At 46.0% G+C, this 15,648-nt stretch overlaps 1 protein-coding gene and 1 long non-coding RNA gene across 3 annotated transcripts in view; one reads left to right on the top strand and one right to left on the bottom strand.

Moving 5' to 3' along the window:
• The window catches only part of LOC112585516, a 46,097-nt gene extending 45,814 nt beyond the window's left edge, over positions 1-283 (bottom strand). Inside the window, exon 1 of the long non-coding RNA XR_003109870.2 lies at positions 156-283. This is a non-coding gene — a long non-coding RNA (uncharacterized LOC112585516). The remainder of the gene's footprint in view (positions 1-155) is intronic.
• Positions 284-400: 117 nt separating this feature from the next.
• The window catches only part of UCK2 (uridine-cytidine kinase 2), a 66,361-nt gene continuing 51,113 nt past the window's right edge, over positions 401-15,648 (top strand). Inside the window, exon 1 of one of the 2 annotated variants that reach the window (XM_006057291.4) lies at positions 401-713. In XM_006057291.4, the coding sequence (XP_006057353.1) occupies positions 615-713 (99 nt within the window). In that variant the 5' untranslated portion in view covers positions 401-614. The other variant, XM_025287441.3, reaches the window with a different exon arrangement.

Raw genomic sequence — 15,648 nt, 5'->3', positions numbered from 1 at the left:
TTTAGTCTGGACAATGGATAAATGACATTAACCCTTTGTTTCATCTTATTCTTTCAAGCTTGTTCTGATTTTGCTTCTCAAACCTGAGGCATCCTCTCTATTATTTGATCTGCCCTTTTAGCTTTTTATCCCTTTTGAAATAGGTGGGGGCATACCCAATTAAAACACGCGGAAGGCTCCTTTCTTCTCCTTTGGTCCTCGGCAGGCCGTCGTCGCTGATAGGGTTAACCGGGTGGGTAGGGAGGAGGGTCGGGCTCACACCTTTCCCAGAGACCTCGGGCGGTGGCGGCGGGGCCCGGGAGGGGCGGAGGCGGGGGCCAGACGCCTCGCCGCCGCCGCCTCGGCGAATAGCAGTGCGCTGCCCGCCGGGATTGGAGCAGCAGCATCACGCTGACCTCTGCCTGGGATGTAAACCGGGACGGCCGCAGCGGGCAGAGGAAGGCTCTGCGCTCCTTAGGGAAAGGCAGCACCGGGCTCCGAGCTGGGAGCGGCGGCAGCCTTGGCCTGGGCAGCGCCCAGTGGCGGCTGCGGGAAGCAGAGGGAGCCCGGCGCGGGCGCGGGCGGGGAGCGTGCGTCGGTTCGCACAGGCAGCGGGAGGAGGGGCCGCGCGAGCCATGGCCGGGGACAGCGAGCAGACCCTGCAGAACCACCAGCAGCCCAACGGCGGCGAGCCCTTCCTGATCGGCGTCAGCGGGGGCACGGCCAGCGGCAAGGTACAGCGGGGCCCCGGGGCGCGCTCTCTCCCCCTCCCTTCAGGTCCCCTCCCGGGTCCCGGCCCCGCGGCGGCGCATGTGGCCGGCGGCCGCGGGCTGTGTCAGTTGCTGCAGCCACCGCGTGGCCCGCGCGCCTCCGCTCCTGGCAGCGCTCCAGTGCCGAGACCTCCCTGCGCAGACTACGGGCGCCGCTGCGGGGGACGGGCGGGTGGGGACTCGGGCCACCCGAGGTTCCAGAGGTACCCCGGTTACCGATCGCAGGGCTGGCACGGTCCCCTGGCGGCAGTGACTCGTGGCCGGGGTCCTGTGGGGGAGGGGCAGAGAAAACGGATGCTTATTGTTTTGCAAGTCCGACGTGGGGGAGAGGGCTTTAAGCAGGGTCCTCTACGAACCCCCGGTACACCCGTCTTCCCCTGTCCTGGCGTTGATGCTCTCGCCCAGCGGCGCAGCCCCGCTGCCAAGGGCGGAGCGAGCCGCGTAGCCCTATCCGGACGGCTGCGAGAAAGCACGAGGCAGCGTCCAGGGGAAGAAGAGGAGCCCCGCTTGGACTGGATGCCGGGGCCGGGGATTGCAGGGGTTTCCGGGAAAAATCCTGAGAGCCAAATAAGCAAGGTGACATCAGTGTAATGATCATACCAAGGGCTTTTCTCTTTCTCTCCCTCTCTGGTTTTAAGAGGAAACGCGGTCATCTTCAATGAGAAAGTTGTACTGGCCCCGGGCTCTTAGATGTCTGGGGCCGTAGGTGTCTTGGGTCCGCGGAAAGTGGTCATCCTCTGGGTGTCTGACCCTTCTAGCAGCCTGCTTTATTGTTTTATCAGCAAAGCTAGGGATATGCTTTTCGTAGCTTTACCCCCGGCTTTTTCTGCAGGTGGAGAAGGGTGGAGTCCTCACAGATGTTTCTTTCTTTGCTCCCCTTCCTTTAAGGTGGCTACTTGTTTCCCTTACTGTTTAACAATCTCCAAGTTGATTCGGCGCACGGACTCAAGGGGAGCCTGTGAGACATGGGTGCTGCGCGCTGGGTCTGGCGAGGCGAGATGATGCCTCCTAGGGTTGGGGAAAGCGGAGCAGGAAGGCTGGTTGGCGCCATGAGAGGAGAGCCACGAGGTTTTCGCTCCGGATCTGACTCTGCCGGAGCCCCTCCTCCATTTTGGTTTTACACGTTTCCCTCCAGGTCTGGACTAGTTCGGCGCGTGTGGCCCAGACGCGACAGCTGGCGCTGTGGAACTTCTTTATTGATTAGTTAATCTCATCCGTAGCTCCCAGGGTTAGGAAATCTGCCTGCTTTAGGGCCCAGAAGTTTGTTGAATTTCCCCTGGTTGAATGCCTTTTTTAATTTTGAAATTTTTTCCATGTTACGCCAAAGCCAAACCAGGATGCCAGTTCTTTTAGGAAGTTTACCTGTTACATTAGAACCAGCACTCCACGCCCCACCCCCCGAGCATATTCGTGTCGCGCGGCTTCTTTTTTGTTGTTGATGGCTGTATTCCCAGCGCTCCTAGCACAATACCTGCAGTGTGTATGTGTGTGTGTGTGTGTGTGTGTGTGTGTTAGTCGCTCAGTCGTGTCCAACTCTTTGCGACTCCATGGATTGGAGCCCGCCAGGCTCCTCTGTCCATGGAACTCTCCAGGCAAGAATACTGGAGTGGGTTGGCATTCCCTTCTCCAGGGATTTTCCCAACCCAGGGATCGAACCTGGGTCTCCTGCACTGAAAGCAGATTCTTTACCGTCTGAGCCACCAGGGAAGCCGACGTGGGGTATCAGTTCAGTTCAGTACAGTCGCTCAGTCGTGTCCAACTCTTTGCGACCCCATGAATCGCAGCACGCCAGGCTTCCCTGTCCATCACCAACTCCCAGAGTTCACTCAGACTCAAGTCCATCGAGTCCGTGATGCCATCCAGCCATCTCATCCTCTGTCGTCCCCTTCTCCTCCTGCCCCCAATCCCTCCCAGCATTAGTCTTTTCCAATGAGTCAACTCTTCGCATGAGGTGGCGAAAGTACTGGAGTATAGTTGGGAGAAGTGGGGTATAGCTGGACTCAAATATTGACCTGAGATCCAGCCCTCCTAGGGATAGGGAGACAAACTGACATATGAGTATAGCATTTAGAAACAAAATGACCTTAGTAATCAGCTAAATAATTTAGTTACTACAGAGGTAGAAATTGAAATCTGAAAGGTGAAATAACTCCCTTCTTATTTTTGTGTTCCTGAATGATCACCTGTTCTCAGTTGATATCAGTATACATGTAAGTGTTTTTTTGGTAAGGTGTCAGGTACGAACTAGTAAAGAGCTCTTAAGGGAGCTCTCTTTTTTTCCCTGTTTCTAATCAAGGAAGAAGATACTCCCCAAAAAGGGTCTGTTTTCACACAGTTTTAAATCTTCGGCTGTGTCAAGTGGCATGTGGGATTTTAGTTCCCTCAGTAGAGATCAAGCATGCAGTCCCTGCATTGGCAGCATGTGGAGTCTTAACCACTGGACTGCCAGGAAATCCCTCAAGCAATTTTTAAAGCATGTTGTACCTTTTGGGCAATCACAAATAGTTTGTCATTGTTTAAAGTTATTTTATAATTTTTTTGTTACTAAAAAAGTCCCAAGGAGCATTGGACTTTGAAAATTTTGTGTTGTAGTCAGTTTGCGGCAATTATGTCATGATTCTATGTTCCAGTACTTAGCATCTCTCTTCCAAGGAGTTTGAATTTTTGTTTTTGCTGGGGGGTGGGGGGTGGGGTTTGTTTTTGTTTAAAGGATGGTCCCCATCAACAGATTGGACCTCGTTTGGGGGTCTCAAGCCTGAACATTTTAGTACAGGGGGCTCTGGAAGCAAGGTTGATACTCTACTTCCTGGGTATTTGCTCTGGGCTTGTTAAAGGAATTTGGGAGAAGGCATAGGGTCCAACCTAGATAGCATATTGAAAAGCAGAGACATTACTTTGCCAATAAAGGCCGTCTAGTCAAGGCTATGGTTTTTCCGGTGGTCATATATGGATGTGAGAGTTGGACTGTGAAGAAAGCTGAGCGCCAAAGAATTGATGCTTTTGAACTGTGGTGTTGGAGAAGACTCTTGAGAATCCCTTGGACTGCAAGGAGATCCAAACAGTCCATCCTAAAGGAGATCAGTCCTGGGTGTTCATTGGAAGGACTGATGCTGAAGCTGAAACTCCAGTACTTTGGCCACCTGATGCGAAGAGCTGACTCATTGGAAAATACCCTGATGCTGGGAGGGATTGGGGTCAGGAGGAGAAGGGGACGACAGAGGATGAGATGGCTGGATGGCATTACCAACTTGATGGACGTGAGTTTGAGTGCACTCCGAAAGATGGTGATGGACAGGGAGGCCTGGGGTGCTGTGATTCATGGGGTCGCAAAGAGTCGGACACGACTGAGTGACTGAACTGAACTGAAAGGGTCCAAGGGCATCAACAGAAAATGACAGTTTTAGAGCTAGGAAACCTCAGAGGTCCTGGAGTCCAGCACTTCATCTCATCACTGATGAATGAGGGAAATAATGAATTCAGATCATATATTTAGTGGTGGAGCCAGAACTAGATAGGTACTGCCCTGTCCTAGCCATTGTTCTTGTTTAAGAAGACTTGACTAAGGCATGCTTGCAGAACACAAGTTTATGCCTTCAACCTGGAAAGGGGCTACTTGGAAACAGCTATAGAATGGTTTCAGAGGTACTTGACCCAAAAGGAAATGGAAATGCACATTGGCCCCATAGTGTAGATCTTCACTGCTCTCTCCCCTGCTTTATGCTGCTGCTGCTAAGTCGCTTCAGTCGTGTCCGACTCTGTGCGACCCCATAGACGGCAGCCCACCAGGCTCCCCCGTCCCTGGGATTCTCCAGGCAAGAACACTGGAGTGGGTTGCCATTTCCTTCTCCAATGCATAAAAGTGAAAAGTGAAAGTGAAGTCGCTCAGTCGTGTCTGACTCTTCGCGACCCCATGGACTGTAGCCTTTCAGGCTCCTCCGTCCATGGGATTTTCCAGGCATGAGTACTGGAGTGGGGTGCCATTGCCTTCTCCGCCCCCGCTTTATAAGAGAAAACAACTCCCTGTTTAGCTTCTCTGGAGAGCTCTAATTTGTCTAACTGTTGTGGCTGCCCTGAGTTGCAAGTATTTTATCTTAGCCTAAATTATTTTGGTTATGGAAGGCAAAAATAGTGATTGCTGCTCCATATTATCACATTTTAAAAGTTTGTTTTACAAATGAAGATGAATTAGAACTCTAGAGTAAGCTTTACTGGGCTGACATGACAAATCACTGCTAAAAACTCATCTAAAATTGTGGTGGGTTCAGAAAATAATCTAAATGTTTATTAAAGACCAGATTCTCACATTTCCTCTTAAAGGACAGGTCTAGAGAGCAACAAGTAACTGTGGTTGGCGGGGAAAATGACAGTTTAAATTTCTTTGCCTGCATATATACCCTTGACTTTAGCTGCCATTCCCTGTTCTCTTCATTTTTGCTGTTTACTGCCCTGTGGCTTCTTCCTCGGCCATTTAAATAGTTTCTTTTTCTGCACTATCCTCAGAGAGGTCTTCTTTAGCTTAGCTCTGACTGCGTCACTCTTCTTCTGAGAAACCTTGGATGCATCTCCATCACCCAGACTACAAGTCCGGTATTTCAGCACGTTGCACAGTTCCCTGCCCCCAAGATGTGGCCCCAGACTGTTTATTTTTCTACTCTTGTCCTGCTTCCCCACACCCAAATATACACCACACATCTGTGGAACTGCTTTCAGTTATACTTTTTTAAAAAATTCATTATTTATCGGAGGATAATTGCTTTAAAGAACTTTGCTGTTTTCTGTTAAAGCTCAACATGAATCAGCCATAGGTATACATATATCCTCACCCTTTTGAACCTCCCTTGCTTTCAGTTCTACTTTTGCTCCTGGTCTTTTCCCTGGAATGGCCTATAATCCTTTTAAGGCTTCATTTAGGTTAATACTTTCCCCAGGGAACCTTGTTATCCATATCCTTAATCAGAATTATTTTTTATCTCTAATGCTTCTGTAGTTTCACCACATTTTGCCATTGTTGTTTAGTTGCTAAGTTGTGCATGACTCTCTGAGACCCTGTGGACTGTAGGCTCCTCTATCCCTGGAATTCTCCAGGCAAGAATACTGGAGTGGGTTGCCATTCCCTTTTCCAGGGAATCTTCCTGACCCAGGGATCAAGTTCTTGTCTTTTATGCCTACTGCACTGGCAGGCGGCTTATTTACCACTAGCACCAGCTGGGAAGCCCAAGAATACTGGAGAGGGTTGCCATTTCCTTCTCCGCAAGATCTTCCAAAGCCAGGGATCTAACCCGTATCTCCTGCATTAGCAGGAAGATTCTTTACCATTGAGCCACCAGGGAAGCCCCCAATTGCTGGGGTTATTTGTTGACTGCTTCCCTCACTATAATAAAAGTTCTGTAAGAGCAACTCATTTATTTTTTTCTTTAATGCCTGTTGCAGTGTTTTATTCAGCATTGTCATTCAGCATTTGTTGGACTGAGGCAAACCATAATTTATAATTAGCCTTTTATTCTTTTCATTCATAACTATTTGAAATAGGCTTTTGAGGCCACGGTTGAAACCATATTTAATTATCCTATTTGTGTTGCAATGACTAGACAATATAAAGCCCACCTGAACTTGAGTTAGGACTCATTGGTATTGCTTATTGAGAGTCTAGTATTTATTTAATGTGTGCTAAGTGGATATTTGCTGAATGTCATTGTGTAGAATACTGTATCAAGTGCTTGGACTTGAGAGGAACTCAGGAAATAAGAAAATATGAGAGAAAGTCTCTGTCAGGATAGTTTAAAACTGCTTAAACAGCTTTTACCAGCCAGCCAATTTAGCATTAAAGCATTTGATTGTCTCTTCCCTTTGAAGTGGGGCAGGTATCTTCCCCATTGATGGGTAACAATGGGAGAGGTCATGTAGCTAGTCAGTGACAGAAGCCAGATAGGAATCCAGGTTTTTCCTTTACTAAACCTATTCCTGTTTTGGACTTTCTTTGCCAGCAGAGACTAGCCCTCAGTGGTATTTTAAGGCAGGTCAGTTGGACAGTGTATGAATAATACAGCCCAAGAGAGGACATTGCGGTCCCTTCAGAGGTGGGAGCTGTCAGCTTGGCTTGATCATGAGTCAGCATCTGCTTTTGGAGCGCCCTGGAATGCTCCCTGGACCTGGGTTCTTGGAACTTCAGCAGCCATCCCCATCCAACCAGATCACTTATTCCATACCGTCCCTCCATCGGGTGCTTCCAGAATCATGGGACTGAAGTCCTGCTGTGAGAAACAGAGCTGACATTGTCTGCTTTGTACTGCCCCAAGCTGCTGCCGGAGAGGCCTGGCATGATCTGGCCCTGCTGCTCTCCTGCCGCTGGTCTCTTTGTTCTTGATTCTGGCCACACTCCTGGCTTGGTCCATTGGGCTCCCTACCACCCTGACACCCGGGGCTGTTCACATTTGCTGTTTGCTGTGACTGAAATTCTCCTCTTGCTCATTGCACTAGCGCGTCTAGCACGTGCCTATTAGAATGAAGCCCAGACAACAGGGCATGCTGCTTGCTGTTGCCTCCTGTACTTCCTGTTGGAAAGTCTTTGAAGTGTGTTCCTGATGCACGCTGTCTGGTCACCTAGCTCCAGCTCACCATACCTATAGCATTTGCTTAGGTCTTCTGCCTGATACTATTTAAAAAAAAATTTTTAAGTACCCACCAATAGTGTAGGAGGGTTCCCCTTTCCCCATGCCCTCCCCAGCACTTGTTATTTGTAGACTTTTTTATGATGGCCATTTTGATTTACATTTCTCTGATAATTAGCAATGTTGAACATCTTTTCACGTACCTGTTGGCTGTTTCTGTATCTTTGGAGAAATGTCTATTTAGGTTTTCTACCCATTTTTTTTTTTTTGTCTCAAACACTTTTGTAATACTTTATCTTTTTCTTCCTCCTATTTTTTGATTGTGTCTTTTCACTGATACTATTTCTTTGTTGAGTCTTATTAATCTCATGAGATGTTGTGATGGAGACAGGTTGTAGAGATGGTGCTGTTGGATTTGCTTAAGATCCCTAAGATTTTTTAGACACGTGTCTCAATTTTTTAAAGTTCGAGGGTATAATCTGTGTGTGTGTATGTATATATGTATGTGCTTTCTTGTCCAGCAAACTTTTTATCATTAAACTGATTTATCATTAAAGCATTTGATTATGTTATGAAGTATCATCTACCTGTATATGTAAATCATGTCAGTATAATTAATAGAATTCAAAACAAAAATAGGGATTATGGAATGATAAGAAAGATGAGATATACACTTAAAAATGTGGCTTCTTTAACAGTATAAAGCCTTTTGGTTCTTACTGAATGTTTGATTTTTAAAAACCTTACTTAAATGTGATGATTCATGATATTGGTGATATTACTCTTAGTGATTATATAAGGCTGAAGGTTTGGTTCTGTTAATAAGTCTCTCAAATCTTGATTTAATGACTGTATTTGAAAAAGTTATTGCCCAAAATGATCCAGGTACAAGAAACTCATCATTTGTAGTATTTATCTAATCATGAGAGTCCCATCCCCCAATTATAGCTAGGAAATTTTCATCTTCTTTGTTGTCCATCAGCTGTTTTTGCAAACCAAGGTGCTCCATTTATTTATTTTTTTTCAACTAGTGGATTCAAAACCCACTGAAAACCCTCATTTGGAATTATTTAAAGGTTTTACAAGTTTCTATTTATGAGTTTTATAGTTGCACACATAGTTTTTGGCAACTAAGTTGCCTAACAATAGAAACAATTTCAAAGTATTATTTTTAATATTTAATGTGTTAATTTGATTTTAATACATGTATTCATTTTCTTTCGACAGCAAATCAAAAACTTCTTTTGAAAGTGAAATATTTCCAAATGCACTGAAAAGCTTACATGAAGATAATAAAGAAAAGACAGACTTTCTTTTTTTTTTTTAATATTTATTTTTATTTATTTATTTGGCTGCACAGGGTCTTAGTTGTGGCATGTGGGATCTAGTTCCCCAACCAGGAATCAAACCTAGGGCCCCAGTATTGAGAGATCAGAGTCTTAGCCACTGGACCACCAGGGGAGTCCCAAAAGACAGACTTTCTAAAAGACAAAGTAAGAGGTATAAAAATCGTGAGGTGTTAACAGAACAGGCTCACCAGCATTCGGTCAAGTCTAACCGGAGAGTTGACTCAGGAGGCGAAGCATTCACGGTCACAGAAGCACCATCAGTGCACTGCTTAACCTGAGGACTACGGAGAATCGCGTACAACCGTGGACTTGCAGGCCTCGTGTAAGCAGAGCTCTGATTAGGCATGATTTTTCTATTTTTTCTTTCGTCCATGCTGTGTGGCCTGTGGGATCTTAGCTCCCCTGCCAGGGAGTGAACACAGGCCCCCTACAGTGGAAGCACGGAGTCCTCACAGGGACGTCCTGGGGACATTGGTTCTAGAACGAATCATGTATGCTTTGAGAGTTTTGAATGATGATGGGAGAGGATGATAATACTAAAAAAGGTCAATTTGCATTGGCACCTGGCTATTAAAAATGATCTTTTCAGAGCATAGGGTTCCTTTTAAAAAAAAAAAAAGAAAAATTTTTAAAAATGTATTTATTTGGCTGCCTTGGGTCTTAGTTGCAGCATGCAAGATCTTCCTTGCGGTGCGTGGGGGTGCACAGACTGAGGTGTTCAGAGAGAGAGAGAGTGAAGTCCCTCAGTCGTGTCGGACTCTTTGTAACCCTATGGACTGTAGCCCACCAGGCTACTCTGTCCATGGGGTTTTCCAGGCAGGAATGCTGGAGTGGGTTGCCATTTCCTTCTCCAGGAGATCTTTCCAGACCAGGGGTAGAAGTTGGGCCTCCCACATTGCAGGCAGACTCTTTACCATCTGAGCCACTAGGAGTTGTTCAGAGGCCAGTGGAATCTTAGTTTCCTGACTAGAGATCAAGCCTGGATTCTTAGTCACTGTACCACCAGGGAAGTGGTTCTTTTATTAATAAAAGAACCACGCTGCTACTGCTAAGTCGCTTCGGTCGTGTCCGACTCTGGCAGCCCACCAGGCTCCCCCGTCCCTGGGATTCTCCAGGCAAGAACACTGGAGTGGGTTGCCATTTCCTTATTAATAAAAAGCAGCTATTTTCACATGGATACCCCGTGTGAAACTGCAGGAAAAGTGTCAAGAGTATCTCTGAACCACTCATACTTCTGTAGTAACCTTGAGTGCCCTACATAGTAACCTTGAGTGCCCTACATAGTAACCTCGAGTGCCCTAGGATGTCCAGCAGTGCGTTTTAGTCCCATCCTGTGTGGTCCCACATTCATTTTGGTTGAGCATTCATTTTCACAATAATGGTGACAGAAGATTCTACCACTTGGCCTTTTGTATGACTTGTGGCGCCTTTTTGTAGAGCTTCAGTAAGATATGACTTTTTGTCTAGTACACACATGGAAGCATAAGAATATTTGTCTGTGTCCTTGAAGTTGAGCTGCTCTTCTTTCTTTCTTTAATCACTTTAATCACTGTAAGTATGCTGTCTGGTCTGATATCTCCACTCCCTTCCCCTCCTCTTCCCTCCCCTCAGCTGAAGAGCTGTTGCATCATATCTCAGCAAACATCCTCTTGTTTGCCTGCCTATCTTGAAGGAAGTCCAGAGTTCTGCAGGTGCTCTAGAGTCATCTCTTCAGGGTGAGCCCTGTCTCTGCTCTGTGCATGTTGGCACAGGGAGCTTCTAGGGTACTGGGATGCTATGGCCTTTAAATGTTTTCATACATTTCTGCTAAGAGAATTTTGGAGAATTCTTTATCCCCATCACATGGTTTTTTATCACATAAGTAGAGTAGCAAATCATGTAATTTCTGATATATTGTAAATGTTGATGTTTTAAAATAACAATTATCTCATTCTTTTAAAATGAATCTGCTACTGCTGCTAAGTCACTTCAGTCATGTCTGACTCTTTGTGACCCCATAGACGGCAGCCCACCAGGCTTCCCTGTCTCTGGGATTCTCCAGGCAAGAACACTGGAGTGGGTTGCCATTTCCTTCTCCAATGCATGAAAGTAAAAAAGTGAAAGTGAAGTCGTTTAGTCTTGTCCGACTCTTAGGACCCCATGGACTGCAGCCCACCAGGCTTCTCCGCCCATGGGATTTTCCAGGCAAGAGTGCTGGAGTGGGGTGCCATTGCCTTCTCCAAAATGAATCTAGTGGGCTCTAAATACGGTTATAAATTGACCTATTGTCATCCATTTAAAAAATACATGACTAAGCTTTTCATTGAATCAGAAATGTTAATTTTTCATTTTTTTCTCCTTGAAATGATATTTCAGTTCCACTTCCTCCACAAAATGTTAATTTATTTTTATACTTGATGATCTTTTATTGATCATTCAGTCATCCTTCTGCAACAAAAATATGGAGTGATGGGAATGATTTTTTATTTTCTATCCTCATAAGTCTCTTCAGTGTTAATTTCTTTTGTTGTGTCAGTATGGTTATTAACATAAATTAATCAGAACAAGTAGGCATACGTTTTGGATAAGTAATTAAACATGAAAGGCAGAATTATGTTGGAAAGTAACTTGAGACAAATGGCGCTCCAACACTGAATTATTTCATGTATTGGGGAATGATTACTACTTAATGCGATAATAAGATTTTTCATTTGCATAGATGTAAAATTTGAGAAACCTTGTTGACAGAAGTAGATAGGATCAGAAGAACTTTTGTTATATCAGGTTCACTTATTATTTTTATTTTTAACTGGAGTGGAGTTGCTTTACACTGTTGTGTCAGTTTAAAGACTGACAGAACGGTCTTTAAACTGACAGTCTTTACAGAAGTTTCTGCTGTAAAACAGCATAAATCCCCTGTACGTACACATATATTCCCTTCCTCTTGAGCCTCCTTTCTGCCTCCCCGCCAGCGTCCCAGCCTTCGAGGTCTCACAGAACGCAGAGCTGAGCTCCGCACGCTGTGCAGCAGCTCCCTACCAGCTGTGTATGGCACATGGCGGTGTATACACGCCAGTGCCACTCTCAACTCACCCCACACCCCGCCCACAAATCCATTCTCCACATCTGCGACTGTATTCCTGCCCTGGCCACTTAGTTTGTAATCTTTTAAATTATATGTCAAAACCTGATGTGACTTTATGAATCAACCAACTCAACGCTTAGCTCCCTTTAATTTTGTTCAGAGCAGAAAACTGGAAACCTCCGGATTGTAGAAGGATTTGTCGCCCCTAATTAGGTCATTCAGTTCACAGTGTCAGCACTAGTATTTCAAGTCACCCCTCATGGCCACTGATTTAGGAAACTTGGGCTCCAGTCCAGCTTTGCCAGTTACTTCTTAGGTACGTTCGAGGGTCCTGTCAGAACGTGGCATTTCACAATTCTGCAACTTGCCTTGAGTATCCTATAATCGTTTCCCAGACGAGGTACTTCTCCAATCCTCAACTCCGAACCTGCATAAGCATCTGTAATCTTTAGGTGGGGTTCTGAAAGACTGCTGTCTCTCGCCACTTGCCAGCATCCACCTGAAACTAGATTTTTCCAGGTCAGTAGGTCCTGGGGCCATGTGTATTTTCCACCTGAATTGGATTTTTCCAGTCCATTGCTCAGTTATCGCTTCCAATCCTAGTTTTCAGGCCTTAACCTAGTTGCTTTGGCTGTTGCTAGGCGATGATTGTTCCTTTGCTGGTGACATTTGTGCTTCCTCTTCTTGGGCATCTCTTCACTGGGATTGGATGGTAGGCCGTCCCCCTGCTCTGCCTGCCACATGAGTGTTGAGCTGTGAAGGGAGAAGAGCACATGTTGGGACGGCAGATGGACCGTGCACTGAGGTTTTGGAACATAGCACCAGTGCGAAACTGTGATCTCGTGAATCCAGGAGCTACTAGTGCATGCCAACAGTTACCATACGTGACCTGGAGAAGAAAGTCAGCTTTAAATGAACTCTGTATTTATCGGAAAAAGCCATTACTTTTCTCTGTGCTCTTAGGTAGATATTTCAGTTTCAAATTGTTGGGCTCAAGTATTTTGAGGGTGGCACAGTCTTATAATTTCTTAGAAAGAACAAACTTATCTTTTGTCACCTCTTTTTTTCTTAATCAAAAGTAACACATGCTCTTGTAAGACATTGACATGACATGTTGGAGTGCCTGCGGTCACTCTATTCTACTACCTTATTTTATTTTCCTTATATCACTTAATACTATCTGAAATTATTTGTATGTGTGTTTCTTATCCATTTCTTTTCAAAACATTTTTACAAATAATAGGGAATATTTTTCTTAGCACTGACTATGTGTGTTCCAAGTGTCATGTATGTATTAACTCCTTTAATCCTTTTAAGAGCCCTGAAAGGTAAGTTACTGTAATTATCCCTGATTTCCAGGTGAGGAGCTTATAGTACAGAGTAGTTAAGTAAGTCTTAAGTGCATAAACAGTATATGGTGGGAATGACATTTAAATCCAAGAAGCGTGTCTGGTGGCTCACTGGTAAAGAATCCTCCTGCCAATGCAGGAGATACAAGAGATGAGGGTTTGATCCCTGGGTTGGGAAGATTCCTACTAGAGTTGGAAATGGCAACCCACTCCAGGATTCTTGCCTGGAAAATTCCATAGACAGAGGAGCCTGGTGGGCTACAGTTTATGGGGTCGCAAAGAGTCAGACGTGACTGAGCCGTGTGCACACACGCCCCTGACTCCAGTGTCTCTCTCTCTCACACGCACACACGCACACGCCCCTGACTCCAGGGTCTCTCTCTCTCTCTCACACACACACATACACACACCCCTGACTCCAGGCTCTCTCTCTCTCTCACACACATACACACACCCCTGACTCCAGTATCTCTCACTCTCACACACACACACACACACACCCCTGACTCCAGTATCTCTCTCTCTCACACACACACACCCCTCTGACTCCAGGGTCTCTCTCCCTCTCTCACACACACACATACACACACCTCTGACTCCAGGGTCTCTCTCTCTCACACACACACACGCACACGCCCCTGACTCCAGGGTCTCTCTCTCTCTCACACACACACATGCACACACCCCTGACTCCAGTATCTCTCTCTCTCTCTCTCTCTCTCACACACACATATACACGCCCCTGACTCCAGTGTCTCTCTCTCACACACACACACACACATACACACACCCCTGACTCCAGGGTCTCTCTCTCTCTCTCACACACACACACATACACACACCCCTGACTCCAGGGTCTCTCTCTCTCTCTCTCACACACACATACACACACCCCTGACTCCAGTATCTCTCTCTCTCTCTCACACACACATACACACACCCCTGACTCCAGTGTCTCTCTCTCTCTCACACACACACACACCCACCCCCCTGACTCCAGTGTCCCAAACCCTACTCTGCTCTGCTGAATCTCAGTATAAGCTCTATAGGGCAGGCGGCTTGCTTCTTGCAGCTCCCAGCATGATTCTCTGCACTGGTGCATGGAATGAACATGAAATATACCAAACAAAAAGTAAGAATGAAGTATTTTTTCAGCACCCTTCTACGGGGCAACTTGGTTGTTTTCCTCAAAAAGCGTTTTATTTTCAATTATAAGCATACACTTATTCATAGATAAAGTCCTTTTACATAAACATTACCGTCTTGGGAAACATTTCTATTCCTCCACGACCACTTGGGTACTCTGTCCCTTGAGATGTGACATTGTCTTAGCTATGCAAGAATGGACAGGACTGAGATTATTTTATGTTACCTAAATGTTAGTCTCCTTGAGATGTGGGGGACAGTTTAGCCTCATCAGCAATATCCTGGGGATAGGAGTGCTCCTCCAGATGGCTGCTGTCACCTATTTTCTGTTGATTCTTACTGCGAGTTGTCATCCCTGTAAAGAAAATTAATGGTGCTAAATTCTGAGGGTATACCTACTTGGAAGGGGCTTCCCAGGTGGCGCTAGTGGTAAAGAACCCCCTGCCAATGCAGGAGACATAAGAGATGCAGGTTTGATACCTGGGTCAGGAAGATCCCCTGGAGAAGGGCAGGGCAACCTATTCTTACCTGGAAAATCCCATGGACAGAGGAGCCTGGTGGGCTATATAGTCCATGGGGTCGCAGAGTCGGGCACAACTGAAGCAACGTAGCATGCATATGTACTTGGAGGTTTGAGTGTGTTGGTTACTGACTCTGATCTTTTCCCAGTTCCTATAGTTGGTGCTGATGAGAAAGACTGCTTAAAATTTTGTTTGGTCTACTGGTCCAGTAGCTAAGACTCCACACTCCCAATGCAGGGGGCCAGTGTTGGATCCCTGCTCAGGGAACTAGATCCCACATGCCACAACTGAGAGCCTGCCTGCTGCAACAAAGATTGAAGATCTTGCATGCTGCAACTAAGACCCAGAACAGCCAAATGCATTTTTAAAAAATTAAAATTATTTTTTCTTTGTGTAATAACATTTTATAATAATGTTTGAGAAGTGATTCTTATCTTTTCTTCTGTTCCCCTCCAGCGGGAGCAGAGGGTTTCCCTGTGGGTAGGGACTCTTAGGTTAGCATGGGGTCAGCTGCCAGAAGACCATCAATTTCTTAAACTATCTAGCATCTTGTTCAGTGTGCATATTTTGCTGGAGGAGCTTTCTATCCCAGAATCAAGTGTGCTGCTAAGTTGCTAAGTCACTTCAGTCATGTCCGACTCTGTGCAACCCCATAGATGGCAGCCCACCAGGTTCCGCCATCCCTGGGATTCTCCAGGCAAGAACACTGGAGTGGGTTGCCATTTCCTTCTCCAATGCATGAAAGTGAAAAGTGAAAGTGAAGTCACTCAGTCGTGTCCGACTCTTCGGGACCCCATGGACTGCAGCCCATCAGGCTCCTCCGTCCATGGGATTTTCCAGGCAAGAGTACTGCAGTGGGGTG

The sequence above is a fragment of the Bubalus bubalis genome, chromosome 6, assembly GCF_019923935.1.
Source record: "Bubalus bubalis isolate 160015118507 breed Murrah chromosome 6, NDDB_SH_1, whole genome shotgun sequence".
NCBI classification, from domain to species: Eukaryota; Metazoa; Chordata; class Mammalia; order Artiodactyla; family Bovidae; genus Bubalus; species Bubalus bubalis.
Note: the sequence above shows the minus strand (reverse complement) of the source record. Positions and strands in the feature narration are given on the sequence as shown.